The sequence below is a fragment of the Vespa velutina genome, chromosome 2 (assembly GCF_912470025.1).
Source record: "Vespa velutina chromosome 2, iVesVel2.1, whole genome shotgun sequence".
Taxonomy (NCBI): domain Eukaryota; kingdom Metazoa; phylum Arthropoda; class Insecta; order Hymenoptera; family Vespidae; genus Vespa; species Vespa velutina.
This window is the reverse complement of record NC_062189.1, coordinates 9,879,579-9,893,745: the sequence shown is the minus strand read 5'-3', so window position 1 is coordinate 9,893,745 and position 14,167 is coordinate 9,879,579. Positions and strand designations below refer to the sequence as shown.

General features: G+C 37.0%; 1 protein-coding gene and 1 long non-coding RNA gene across 11 annotated transcripts in view; one reads left to right on the top strand and one right to left on the bottom strand.

Moving 5' to 3' along the window:
• LOC124957622 overlaps nucleotides 1-14,100 on the top strand; it is a 49,509-nt gene extending 35,409 nt beyond the window's left edge. For 2 of the 7 annotated variants that reach the window (XM_047514669.1, XM_047514674.1), the window contains exons 9-12: nucleotides 313-665; nucleotides 765-1,075; nucleotides 9,973-10,035; nucleotides 12,899-14,100. In XM_047514669.1, coding sequence (XP_047370625.1) covers nucleotides 313-665; nucleotides 765-1,075; nucleotides 9,973-10,035; nucleotides 12,899-13,008 — 837 coding nt within the window. In that variant the 3' untranslated portion in view covers nucleotides 13,009-14,100. Of the gene's footprint in view, nucleotides 1-312; nucleotides 666-764; nucleotides 1,076-9,972; nucleotides 10,036-12,898 lie in introns of those variants that run through there. The other 5 variants (XM_047514673.1, XM_047514671.1, XM_047514670.1 and 2 more) reach the window with 5 other exon arrangements.
• LOC124957636 lies at nucleotides 3,530-11,812 on the bottom strand. 4 transcript variants are annotated; one of them, XR_007103695.1, is made up of 4 exons: nucleotides 9,306-11,812; nucleotides 8,146-9,148; nucleotides 5,981-6,792; nucleotides 3,530-4,121 (listed from the first exon to the last, which is right to left on the bottom strand). It is a non-coding gene; the product is annotated as an uncharacterized LOC124957636 (long non-coding RNA). The 4 variants fall into 4 exon arrangements; XR_007103694.1 differs by having other exon boundaries at nucleotides 5,981-6,164; nucleotides 6,566-6,792; nucleotides 8,146-11,797; XR_007103693.1 differs by having other exon boundaries at nucleotides 5,929-6,792; nucleotides 8,146-11,807.
• Nucleotides 14,101-14,167: the final 67 nt, after the last annotated feature.

The following is a 14,167-nucleotide window of genomic DNA, read 5'->3' as shown; positions in this document are numbered from 1 at the left end:
AAAGTATAATGATAAACACTCATCTTCGAAATAGCATTCTTTTTTCGGTTCAATAATCCGGCTTCGGTGGTTCTGGAGTAAAATGCTCGGTGAAAAAAGCAAAAGCATCAATCAACGATGCGGGTAGTGCTCCACGGCGCAGCCACTTGGCTTTCTGGTATTGTCGTAAATATTGGCAATTTTTTTTCAACGATCGCCCCTCGAAACCAAGCGCCACCATCAAACAGAGAACGAAATGAAAGTTTCAAGCTGTGCTCAAATTTCAACAATAAAAGATGATTAAAAAAACGACGTGCGTCTGTTTTATCTCAGGTGCCGGTGGAGAGAAGGACCTTACCGACGGATTTACCAGGACCGTCGTCAAGACGTCGTCCTTTCGCAAAGAGACACTCGCCCTCGGCAGATGGTTGCTCCTCAAACGTTGCAGGCGCCAACGGCGATATCAACGGTAGTGCTAACGATGGTGCCAATGGCGGAACTAACAGCGGAACCACGACAAACGCCGTTGCGTCTAGCGGAACGGGTATGCAAACTTCCTGCTCGCTACCAGAAACCCCAGTCTTTGCCAGAGGCAGCGATATTCCACGAACACCACAACATGCCGGGAATCAGGCACAAACACGCCGGCAACCCGGTTGGTATGCCCCGACGACGGCGACCACTGGGTAAGATTGCGATTTCGAAAATATTTTCCGAAAAAAAGAAAGAAATATAAGAAAAGAAAAAAACAAAGAAACACATCGATATAATGTAAAACGATACAGGTATCGAAGGAACAATCCTGGTCTGGAACAGGCGATAATTGGAACAGAATTGCTCCGACTGGCGGGTGGACCAAATCGAGGATGGTATCCAACGAGAAAAGTGAATCAACCGCGACCTGCTTCGATCGAGCATCTTGAGCGGCTAAACAACGCTTACGACGCACGCTTACCGAGCGGTGCCGATCAGAGGAAACCGTTAACCCTGCCGACGAACATCACACCCAACAAATACTTCGGCCAAAGTAAGCACAGCTCCGCGTCCAGCACTCGCGAGGCGCTACGGAGGGTCACTAGCTTGCTCATCAAGAAAGGTAAGCGCGGGGAAGAGCGCGGGAAAGAGCGCGGGGATTCGCACCGTTAAGCGGAACGAGAGGATAGAACCTCGTGTTTCAACCGCTACTCGTTCTGAAAGGAAGAACACGATGCTATCGACCGCGACCGTCTCTGGATTTCGACACGTCCTTCTCCAGGTCGACGCGCAATGTTTTTCTCTGCCGTCCGATTTCTCTTTCTCTTTCTTTACGTATCCATAATTATTTCAATCTTCGCATAGATTTGGAAAAGTTACGTCCTTATATATCTTTCGAAAAGAGTTGAAAGAAAATCGGACATTTAGTAGTTTCACTGCGCGCGACGAACCGATTCGATTTCTTCGAAGAATCTCTTCATCGAATAAATCGAACAGATTTTTTGACACGCGAGGATTGACAAGTGATCAGAGCGAGTTGTTGAAAATAGCTTTGGAAACGACGGTCGACTGTCTCTGCTCTTAAATTCTTAAAATCTTTGTTCTTAATCTCTTTTTCCCGTCTTTCAACTTAACCACTTACGCTGGCAGCTTCTTAATGGTGCGCGTGCAAACGCGTCCAATATAATTTACAGCGAACTGATACTTGAAATTATTTTTATAAAAATATTATGCTCAACCGTTCGATACTTTTCCAAATTGTGTTCGAAAACTTATTAATGATGCATATGACTATCAAGCGACATGGCATTTTTGCGTCTGTCAGTAATCGACTTGTATAGTACGTCATTCCAGCGCAAATGGTTAAAAAGTAATAGACGCATACATCATTTGGACCCAATATATTAACTATACGTGGTCATAATACTCTTCTAAAAAGTTACTTTTGTTTTACTTTCTTTTTAATTCGATTTTCTTTGTTCTTCGCATCAAAATGTTTATAAAGTAGAATCGTTAAACTTTTCGAAAGCACAATTTAAAACGATTAATCGGCATTTATAATGTTAATGTCGCAAATATAAAGAAGTCGTGTTTCTACAAAATTTTAGATACATAGTAAAAAAATAGACTATGAGCAGAAAATAGTGTTCGCCGTCATATGACCGAGCAAGTTGCATCGAGTTTTTCTAGCGGATTGAATTTTTGAAACCCCGTAACTTTCGATAAGTAAAACTTGTGAGAAACTTTTCTGACTTTTCTCCTGTGTGACCTTTCGTGGCAATCGATAGCCACTACTTTGAAGCTAGCTATCCAACGCTCTATTATGGTAGATATGGAATGCTTGCCTGTTAAAGATTCTCTCCTTTTTTCTTTTTCTTTTTCTTCTTTTTTTCAAGTATCAAACTTTTATGATTTTTTTCTTCGGATGCCTCTTAACTAGTACTCTTCATAACGTTACTCTTTTATTTAAAGTATCATATGATTGACGAAACATTTGACATCCATCAAGAATTTTTCAATATCAAATCAGAATACTGTTTAAGAGGCTACTCTATGTGTATAGGTGCGTGACGTATGTATGTATAACGTAGAAGCAGTGCATGCCATTTATACTAATTTTAGAATACAATGTACTAGTCTATTGTTGGTATTTTTGTAATCTCAGAAAGATTTCAATTGTCATTTTTGTAATATACATTTTACTCGTTCGTCTGTACTTTTAAGATTGCAAATTTTTATCTAAACAAATCAATGGTTCGCTAAAAAAAAATAAATGTGATTTGATATAAAGTTTAAATTTCTATTTTCGGCGACGGATGACATTCATTTTAGTTGATGGTGCATTATCAACGCGCCATCTATAAGAAGGCATGTTTGCTATAACACAACTTAGTTCGAATTAGATACGATAGAGGTCAATCTTGTCTTCTTATTCATGCGCTCATTTAGCTGCAACTTAGTTGTGGTGTATTATTGAAGATGGCGCCAAATAGCTGTTTTTAAGCCGATATTCTAATACGTCTACCTTATTTTTCTTCTTAACAAACGAAACATTTCCAAGTTAATTTATGAAAGCGAAAGTAACGAGAAATATTTCTTAACTCGCGTAATAAAAATATAGAAAATATTGCGATAATATTAAAAATCCATATTTGTAGGATAATCTTTTGTTATTTTTGTTCAAAATCTTCCGAATGAAAGAAATTTATCGATAAACGATGATAGCATTTTCCATTTCTTTTTACCTTTGTGGAAAAATTCACGATTTTCGACAGACCACGTGTTAACCTTTTACTGCATCGTGATGCCATCTATCGGTAACTCGATCAACTGATCTCCCAGCTGAATGTGATCGACCTTGAAAGCGTGACCGTCCAAAGCGAAGAAAAGGAAAAGGGAGGAGGAGCATACGTATATATGTATAAAAAGAAAACGAGATACGGGGGGGGGGAGCAGAGAAAGAGAGAGAAACCGCAGAGACAAAGACTTCCTCCACGTTACATGTTGTTGGAACGTTCATGCATTTTCATTCAATCCCTCTGTACGCTCTGATTTATAATCAATATTAATCTTTGGTTTTATATCATTAGATTTTATTAGCTTAACCACTTATTTACATGCAGTTAATATTAATTTGAATATCGATCACAAAGAAAATTATTTGCTTTTTCAAATATCTGAAAAAAACTTGGACATTCTTGTTTTAGAGAACAATATTTTTCATTTTTTCCCTAGTTTCTTAATTTCCTAATAACGCATTATTAAATGTAATTAAGGGACTGCTTCATGCCGATTAACTAAGCTTTAATGATCATAGAAATTTCTACAATTGTCGATGCTTTGTAAAGATAAGTTAGCTTATTAGTCATCATTCATATTTAACTTTTTTCATTAAAAAGAAATTTGATCGTTATATCTCTCAACATTACATCAAAACATTATTTCATTAATCCCTTTCAAGAAAAGATTGTTTTAATTAAAAAACGGTAAAAGAAAACGGTCGATAATTTCGCTGAAGACGAGCCAGTCGCGCGTCGTCTAACGTGGACGACGACATATTCCCACTCCTTCGTTTATCCGCAACACTCTGTCAGCAGCAGAAACAACGACGTCGACGGTGGCGCAGCAGTCAGCAGACCGGTACAGCGAAGAAAATAAATGCTGGAAATCTATAAGAAAAGTTCACGGAGTAAATCTGTAGGGCTAGCCGCGCGCGAAATGAATAAGGGACTACTCTGAAGGCATATCCGGTTCATAAGACGAAAGCGATATTCGTAGTCGAACATTAGCTCGATCTGACTCGTGGATATCCGACTCGACGAAGACTAGACTAGACGAGACGAGACGAGACGCGACGAGATACGATGAAACGCGACGAGTCGCGACTCAAGGGTTCCAGTTATTGATTCGTCCGAAGGGGAAGGTACGCGCAAACGTTTCCTACTTTCCGCGTTTTGTCTCTCTTTCTCACACACACACACATACACACCATCGCTTCGATCTGTTTCTTTACCGGTCAACGGTTTACCAATGAATAAACACAAGGTTATCTCTTTCGATTTCACTTTATGGATTCTCTTGCATAAAGATCGCGACTCTGAAATCGTTTACAGAACGTTATAACTATCCTTTTTATTCGTACTCTCAGCAAGGTCAAGCGTCGCGATCGTTATTCAGTCTGTGTGTCATCCACCTCATATTGCGCATTCCGATATACTTGAATAGCGTAAATTCAAATACAGTCAGCGATTTTTTTCTTTCATCAATTATCTCATGCATTTAGGACTCTGAAAATATTGGAAAATATGAGTAAGGGACAATCTACAAACGACCTAAGGACGATGCCGTGACGAAGCTTTCGATTCGAAACTTATCAGTTGTTGTGTTTATTTTTAGAAGACCGTGTCGATACGTGTTCTATCACTACTAAGTGACCCTTGTGTCACTTTTCTTCTCGGCAGAAGAAAAGAAAGGAGATTCAAACCGCACGTACTTACATACGTCGTTCGGATATAAACCGGGCTAATTTGGTCGATCAACGACCAAAATAGTAGGTGGTAGATACAATTTGTTCGTTTTATATCTTAACAGACAACCCCCATTTAAATATGACACTGTAATCTTATTGTCCAATTACAAAAAGATCAGTCATGCTACTAAGGACATTTACTATTCTGACAGATATAAAACACTACCAGACTATAACATAGCATATTAGCTACTTTACTGCTTTTCGATAGTATATTATGAAATAATATTTTAAATAATGTGGATTCTATGAAAATAGTATATTCTGGAAAGCAAAAGTTAATGATTTTTATTTGCATCAAATCAAATTCTTCAGTAGACAGAACAAAAATATAGTAAAACCGATGAATTTACAAATATCTGCATGATATTTACTAAACTTAAATGATTAATTAGAATATGTATTTTTCGTTTTTAGTAATAAGTTGAGCTCGACTTTGTTTAATAAGTTTAACCATTCGATATAGTGATGAATTGTATAAATTACAAATTTTATTTACAGCCTTTCCAAGCGATTGTTTATAACTTTTCCAAGACGCACTGTTTCCATAGAATCCATATTATTTAAAATATTATTTAATAATATATTATTAAAAGCAACAAATTTTACTAGTATTATCACTTTGTGCAAGAATGTAAGAAATGCGATATAAAATTCAAACATTATCACGCTCCTTTTCTAGCAGAATTTAATCATTTCTAGCAGGAAACGGTAAGTATACGGGTTAAAAAGTTCTCGGAAAGATAAACCCTGGAAGTTATTGCGGTTAAAGTCACTCTTTCTTCATAACTGATAGAATACTTACTGTCGTATTTCCCTGACCGCACGAAAAAGCGTATATATCTAAAAGCGTCTACTATTTCTTTCTAAACATTGTCTCTCTTAAACTCGAGAAAGGCCTCCTGATCATCCATTTACCCAACAAAATTCTTGAGATGATTTCTCACGTTCTTTTAAAGGCCAGTGGGAGATGTTTTCGGCTAGGTTAGTAGCGCTCACCGAATGGGTAGCACGTAGGGGTGAAGCAGCTGTAGGGGGCGACCATCTCGGCGCGGCTGGGGTGGCAATCGTTACTCCTGTCTACCGTCCTGTCTAGCGACCCTTCGGCGGACTCCAAACGTTTCACCTCTAGCAGAGACGCCACCGCCAACGTCGCCAACCTCTACCTATCCTCTACATCGACCTATGAACAAGGAAAAGGAGGAGAAAACAAGGCGATAGAAGATCTATGAAAACGATGCAACCTCTCTTTGTTTCTTGAGACACTCGTCGAAGCTTTCTCAAACTCATCCTCCTCCCGACCGAGCTGCTTTGCGCGCGATGACAAAAAATATCGACCAGCTCTTTCGGCGCGCACTATGCCACGGAAATGCGAACCTTTCTCGACACTCCAACAAACATTTTTAGATACAATCGCGAAAGATACACTTCAATCCTCATGGAACTACATCCTAATCGCGATCATCGGTTAAAAAACTTTTTTTTTATAGATGTCATTGTTATTTTGTCAATAATTTTCGATCGCCTTGATCAAATCGTATTATCATATTTAGCTGAAAAATTAACTTATAAATATATACTTACCTATAACTAAATAGAAATCCGGAGATTAAAACATTCGAAGATTGTTTACGCGTCCAAATGGATCTCGGTTGACAATGTCGTCGTGTTTTTAATTATACCTACGTCATTACACTTTACGTAGCGGACATAGCCGCGATATGCTCGTGGATCTCAAACATGTGCTCGATCCAACGAGTGTCCATGTTATCGACGTCTGCTTCGACGTCGTTGCTCTATTCTAGTGCCAACTATCGACAACGTCATAATAATTTCATGAAAATTAGAATGTGTGGATGTTTTTAGATAGATAGATAAACAGTTGAAAACTCTTGTTATACAGTCATACGTATCGAGCAACTAGTTAGTCAGCTAGCATTGGAATTCTTAGATTCGATGCTTGGGATACCGAGAGTACTAAAATAAAATACGCAGCGTGCGGCATCCTACAATGGGCGAGTTGCGCCCATCACTGAGAAACAATGTCGACGAGCAGTTTCGTTGTTAATCACGAGAACAAAATCCTTGCGATTATAGAAAACATGTGTGGAACTAAAAAAGTGTCGCTACAAGCCGACTATAGTTTCTCGACCAAAATAGAAATCGTTCACATTCGTTCAAGTATCTTTCATACAAAGTTGGAGTACAATTTGACAGCAGAAATTGCATATCGTTTTTCAAGTCCGATTTTTCATTGCTTGAAAATTGTATTGCTTGGAAACTTGGAAAAACAATTTAATTTGGTTTTCCTTATTAATTCATCGAAAACATAATCGAAAATCTACTGAAGTACTTAATGTAGATGAAGTATATTTCGTTAATTTTCTCAAGCAACTTGTGTAAAATACGGCAATTGCTGTATCGGCTGCACCGGGCGCATGTGTATGAGTCATGCGAACAACCACCCCGATCTTTACTATCCTCACAAGTAAAGGATACGGCTTAAGGAGCGATATAAACATTGAGAATGAATTCAAAATATTTATAATAAGTATTCATTAGAATTTTATTCGATTTTACGCGTTGAAAAGTCACGGAAAGAAAGACTCACGAAAGAAAATGTATTTGAGAGCGAAACATGTATTCTTTTCTTCTTTTTTTCTTTTGACCACGACTAAATAAATTACAGTAGACATGAGAGTACTCCTCTTCCGATAGCGAAAAGAAAAAAGTACCGGTCTAAAATAAAAAGCTACGATTCGTAATAATAAATCAAATTTACATAGGTATATTTTAAAATAGTACTGGATGGCAATCTCGATGATGTTTTATTACTAAAGCGTCAGTACATTTGTACCGGCTCTTCGATGATAAGAATTCTTCGTACTGAGTAGATAGATAGAGAAAGACGATAAAACAATGTAGGCAAGTTTATTTAGCATCTAATAAATGTGAAAAAGAGAAATTTAGTTGTAATAATATCGTCACAGATAAGCACGTAGTTTAGTTTCCGTACTTATATCAACTAGTCTTTATCGAGTCAGCTACGAGGAACTTCTGTCGCTGCAGGGGACGATTTTCTAGCTATCTACTCGTCAAAAAGTGCCAGCTGGTTGCAGCATGTCGCGAAAATAAGATCTCGGACGTCCTCGAACTATCCTTACCGATCCTTTCCGATCCTTTCCGATCCTTTCCGATCTTTCCCGATGCTATTTCCCGAATACACTGTCGCTTTGAAACGGCAAAACCTCTAACTTTTTAACGGTTCACCGTACATCCGCCAATGGCAGTGCTGTATCAAGCGACTTTGCTCCAAGGAACTGTTAGAACATTCAAGAATATCATCGGTGAGCTTTCATTCAGAAGAAAGCCCGCGCTTGCACGAATCTTCGGCTTTTTCATTCTTCGAATGTGAATTTCCAATTTGTGGAATCTTATTCAATTGAATTTCGGTACGGACACAGAAAAGAATGTTCAATTACGAAATGCAAAACGTTTCTTCGAACATTTATCTTTATTCTGAAAAAAATTATATATAACTAATACGTGTTAGAAAATAATCGCCGAGTAAGTACTGAACAATCAAACTCAATCCTCTTATCAGAAGGTTGGTACCTTCACTCTGTGACCAAATGCTTTGTTTCAAATGTTTACTCCCTTTCAAGCGGCATAAGGCGCCATGACGTCGAGTCATCGGCCACATACTTCCATTCTTTAGTGACGACAACAAAATATTGCACTTAGCCGTGTCATCATGAGACCATAATATTCGAGTTTCTTAGAATAATGTTTCTAACGTTTAAATGGCTATGTTATGCATACCATAGTCATTTAAACTATCGTTAAACTTAAAATCTCAGATATGTAGATTTATGATTATCGATGACCTCAATATCCTTAAATTAAGCTGTTTTCATTTATTGTTAGTGCATTGGCTTTGACACCTGTGTCATTCTTACAAAAACTCTGCATTAACATCCACTTCGTGCTCTTCAATCTCGCAATTACTTTTTCGAAGAATATTCATCGAAAAGAAAATACAAAAACTTTGTATAAAAATCTCCACAGATCCAACGGATGATTTTAAACGAGCTCCAGAATCTAAGTAAACGCTTTCCACTCGCATATTTTCGTCAAAATGAACGGATCTTAATTACGATCTGGCCACTTGAATGTGCGAATTCATCGGAAAAAAATCAAGACAGTACGGCTATGTATTCGTATTATAGTACGTATACCCACTTAAGATAGATAACAAAGATCAGTTCAAAGACTTAGACGACTATAAAGTATAGCTCACGAAGCTGAACTTGGTGCAACTTACTTAGCTTTTCTGCAAACGGTTGTTCTCTTTACGACTAGTTTGCCTCCATGTCCCTATTTCTTTGAAGCACTCTCTACCTCTATCTTCCAGTTTCTACTCTTATAGTTTTTCCAAGCGTGGACGTTACTGATATATATCTACATATCCTACTACTGATATATATCCTCGTACACATCTGTTTCCAAGAAAATGAAAACATTTTTTCGGACAAAAATTCTTTGTTCCTCATGGAAAAAAATTACTCTTTATTGCTCATGGAAAATAAAAAGTAACTTTTAACTTGTAACTCATTAGGTATATAGAGCATATAGCTATATAATATATATCAATTTACGTGCTTTTGGAGGAATTTTCTCCAGTCGGAATCTTCACGTTTCGAACAAAAAACTCCTTTAGATATCAAGTGACAAGCTACTTTTGTCTATTAGCAGAATATCGAACGACGCGTCCACTTTGCTAATCTCTTACTATTAGACACCGATTCAACTCGGTTCGCGTTAGGTACGTAGTTTGATTTTCGAAGGTAAAGCTGTACATTTATGAAAAGTATATGTATATTAGTACTTTCTATTCCATAACGTAGTAGTATGCTATTCTATACGTCCGTATGATATTATATCAAGCATCTATTTGTATATAATATGCAATTTTCTTTTCATTGTTTCAGGGAGTAGCAGTAAAGATGGAAAAAGTGGTAAAGATAACGCTTTACCTTCGGGTCCTTATGCCGGTAAGTCTTTATTGGAATGCTAATATTATTCGAATCGCGTTGTTCTTCTATTCTCATCATTTAACGATAACTATTCAGAATTAAAAAAAAGAAGAGAAATAGTCACATATCTCCCCGTCTAAACTTCGTTACTATCATATCATCAAAGATCATTCACGATGATGGGAAGCGAGAAAGGAACGGTGTAGGGGACAAATACAGCGAGAAAATGAGAAAGAAAAGAGACTCAATTTCCCCGACGGGGACACGACACGCGTCTCCACGGCTATTTTTAAACTACACGGCCAGACTTTACTTCGACTTGGCAATAAGAAGTACCCGAAATATTAATCACGACCATCCTCGGACAGAAATAGATTGGATCGTCACGAACGAAGAACTCGTTCTTCGCTGCAAGAGTACAGAGAGAGGGAGAGAGAGAGAGAGAGAGTGAGGGAGAGAGAGAGAGAGAGGGAGAGAGAGAGAGAGAGAGAGAAAGAGAGAGAGAGAGAGAGAGAGAAAGAGAGAGAGAGAGAGAGAGAAACACCCTTATACACTACGTATTCGTATAGGTCGTGTCCCTTTCTAAGAAATTAGAAAATTCTAAATTCCAATGGATCGTCGTTAAAGTAGCACAAACAATACAACGTTCTTTAATTTAATTTAAGGCGCCAAAACGAGGATAATTCAGGAAACACTTACGGATTCGAATTAAAATTGTTCATAAATCACCAAGCGACCTTGAAAATATATGAGAAAAAGTAGATATTTTTTTGAACAATGGATTCTTGTTCTATGAATTTTGAAAATAATCATAGTAACAGAACGAACGCATAATCATAATAACAGTACGCGCGCGAATACGAAATATAATCGTAGCAGCATGGTTCGTTCCAAAATATCATCCTCCAAGTTCGTCCTCGCTATGAGATCCATCGCTATTAATACGACTTGTTTATTTTCGGAAAATGCTCGCTTACCGATCGGTCCGCAACTTTCTTGACTGTCTAACGTTGTGAATAATTCCATCACGTACCTGTGATTTCTTTTTTTTTCATCGTTAAATAACCACGATTTGATGAGTGACCAAAAAATATACTTTTTGTTTATTTTTCTTATTTTTTCTAAATTATTCATTTCACAACAGTATTTGTCTATGTTTCAGGTAGATAAGAAAAAAAAATATGTATTGGCACTATCTTATCTCGAGTTGCGTCTCTTATCGGCGCAACTCGATACGCGAACGTGATAATTCGTACGATTACAAAAATATCTTTACCCTTGCGCATTACTCCTACTTTCCCTTTCATATGCAAAAATGAAATCCTTTTCCAACTTGAAAATTAGAAAAAAATATATATATAGATATACGTATTCAGAAAAAATCGATTAGACACGGGAATTATTTCGATATCGAAAATAATTTTTTCGAAATTTGAACGCGACAAAGATTTTTTGCATAAAGATTCATACTAGCTAGTTCGTAGAATAGTAGCTACTCGCAATTACCACATTCTTAATAAGACGAAATATATATCTATCGGATACTTTCAAAATTATTACGCGTACGAGACTAATAATAGTCAGCATGTTTTGATTCTATGCCAACAGGCATACGAAAAAACTCAATTTTCGGTAACACTGAATCATGTTACATATTTTCTTTAATGATATCGTCTACTCAAGACTCGAGCTTACAGTTTAACATTACTTTTATCTTACGTACGTACTAAATCTTTGAAATACGTATTAAATCTCTTGTGTGCTATCTTTTTGAACTTCCTATATAACGAAATGATTTTGGAAAAAGGAATAAGACCTAGAAAAACAAGCGAATGTATGGGAAAAAAAAAATATGTATATATATATATATATATATATATATATATATATATATATATATATATATATATAGAGAGAGAGAGAGAGAGAGAGAGAGAAAGAAAGAAAGAAAGAAAGAAAGAAAGAAAGAAAGAAAGAAAGAAAGAAAGAAAGAAAGAGAAAGAGAGAGAGTAGCTAAACGGGATGCTGCGCGAAAGATCGGACACACCCAAGAGTCTGCGCTCCTCCAGTATGTGCGCTATAGGTTTCACTATCGGTATTGATCCGTACGCACTGGCCTTCCTCTTTTCCCCGTCCACCGTTCATTGGCCTCTCTCTGTCTCTCTAGTCCGCCGCAGTTATGTCTCCTGACGTGTTTTTTTTTACGCCGAACAGAGGCGATACATCGAAAATGTCTTTCGTTCTTGATGCACACAACGTCGAGAACAATACTCCGAAAGGATCCCATTGGGAATGCCCGGACATAAATGGAATCCCTTTTTTTATTTACATAAAGTCACAGAAAGAAAAGAGGGCCGATTATTTTATTTAATTTAGATTAAAATTTTTCATATTCGGTAAATAAATATATCGCTAGAAATATCCTCGTTTAGTACTCATGGTAACGGTATCATCATACTACGTAAAAAAAACGATATTTAACGTATTCATGTCGGAAGGACTACGTCGTGGCTCTTGATTCGAAAGCAACCGGAAAGACCGGCAATTATCATGCAAGGAACGACCGATCGTCAAGACTTTGCTGCTTAACATATAGCACGCGCGAAAACGTGGTTGAAATAACTACGTAAAAACAGGACCGTTGCAGAGTTGGTCAACGTATATCTAGCATGTCGTATATTGTCATTGGCTATCATTTCGATCCTCGATTTAACACAATTAATGAATGATTTTGAATGATAACGTATATGGTATAAATAAATGGAAAAAAATTTAACAGAAAAATATCATTAAAAGCAAATTTGAAATAATTTGAAATAAAGCTCTCTTAAAATACAATCCACTAAATAGTAATGATTAAAATAACTTTCGTCGATACGAGAGTATAATTTCTCTGTTATAGCCGCGGAGAGTGGCGAGGCGCCAAAGAAGAAGGGCTTTTTCAAAGGTTTCTGGAAAAGATCACGACATTATTCATTGGAGAACCAATAGCCCAGGTGTGGCAGGATAATCAGTGGCCGGCAACGACAGAGACAAGATCAACATCAGCATCAGCAGCAATATTACCAGCAACGCGTTGCCACGAGAACTCTAGCTAGCAACCCCTGCTGTTGCATCGTTCAATAACTGCAACTCTTTCCTCCGTACGTCATTTACACAATACTCTCTCCATCTATACATACGTATGTCCGCGTCTGGTTTGCGTCTGCTACGATCATGACTATCGATCAGAAAAAAGATACAAAGAGAGAGAGAGAATCTAAACAAGTGATCTCGTGTTTTTCACTATTTTTAATATTCCCGATCCGCGGATGGCTGTAAATGTTCTTTATTTGGATCATGATATAATCTAAAATATGCGCCCTTTCGCGGGTAAATCATTGCGGGATGTAAAAGAACGGTGAAAATACGGAGGAGAGCTGGAACGAATCGCCCCGGACTGTTATTACTTATTATTATTATTATTATTATTATTATTATTATTATTATTATTATTATTATTATTATTATTATTATTATTATTATTATTATTATCGATGAGGAAAATCAGCAGTGATGAGTCGGAGAATCACGCGAATCGTGCCTTTTTTCTTTCTTTCGTACGTCGCTTCCACGATGCGGACCAATAGTGACGGAAAAATGACTAAGCCAGTCACGTGAGAGGGAGGAGAAAAAGTTTAGTTCTTCAAATGAATAAAAAAATAAGATTGACTGTAGAAATGATTCTATAATTCACTCAAAGGATTTGACATACTTTGTCGTAGATACCAATCAGTTCGCGTCATTGAAAGTCGACGAGTTATGCCAAATCATAGATGCGTACTTAGAAGTATAAAATTTAATCGATTCTTGCATTAGATTAATCCCATAACGCTTTATCTCATTTCTAATTGTTTTTACCTTCGAAAAAAAGATCCTTTAAACTTTCTTTTCCGTACAAATGTTCGATTGAACGAACATATTAAATTATAAGCTGAAGAGCGTGCGCTGACAAGTTTTTCAATTTTTCTTGTATTTTTTCTTTTATATGGTTCGAGACTCGAGCGCATCGTAAGAAATAATAAACTATTTAATGTAGAGAGAGAGTGTATTTGGATATTTAATATACTTAACTTATATTAACCGATATGTGATAGATGAAGAAAGGAGG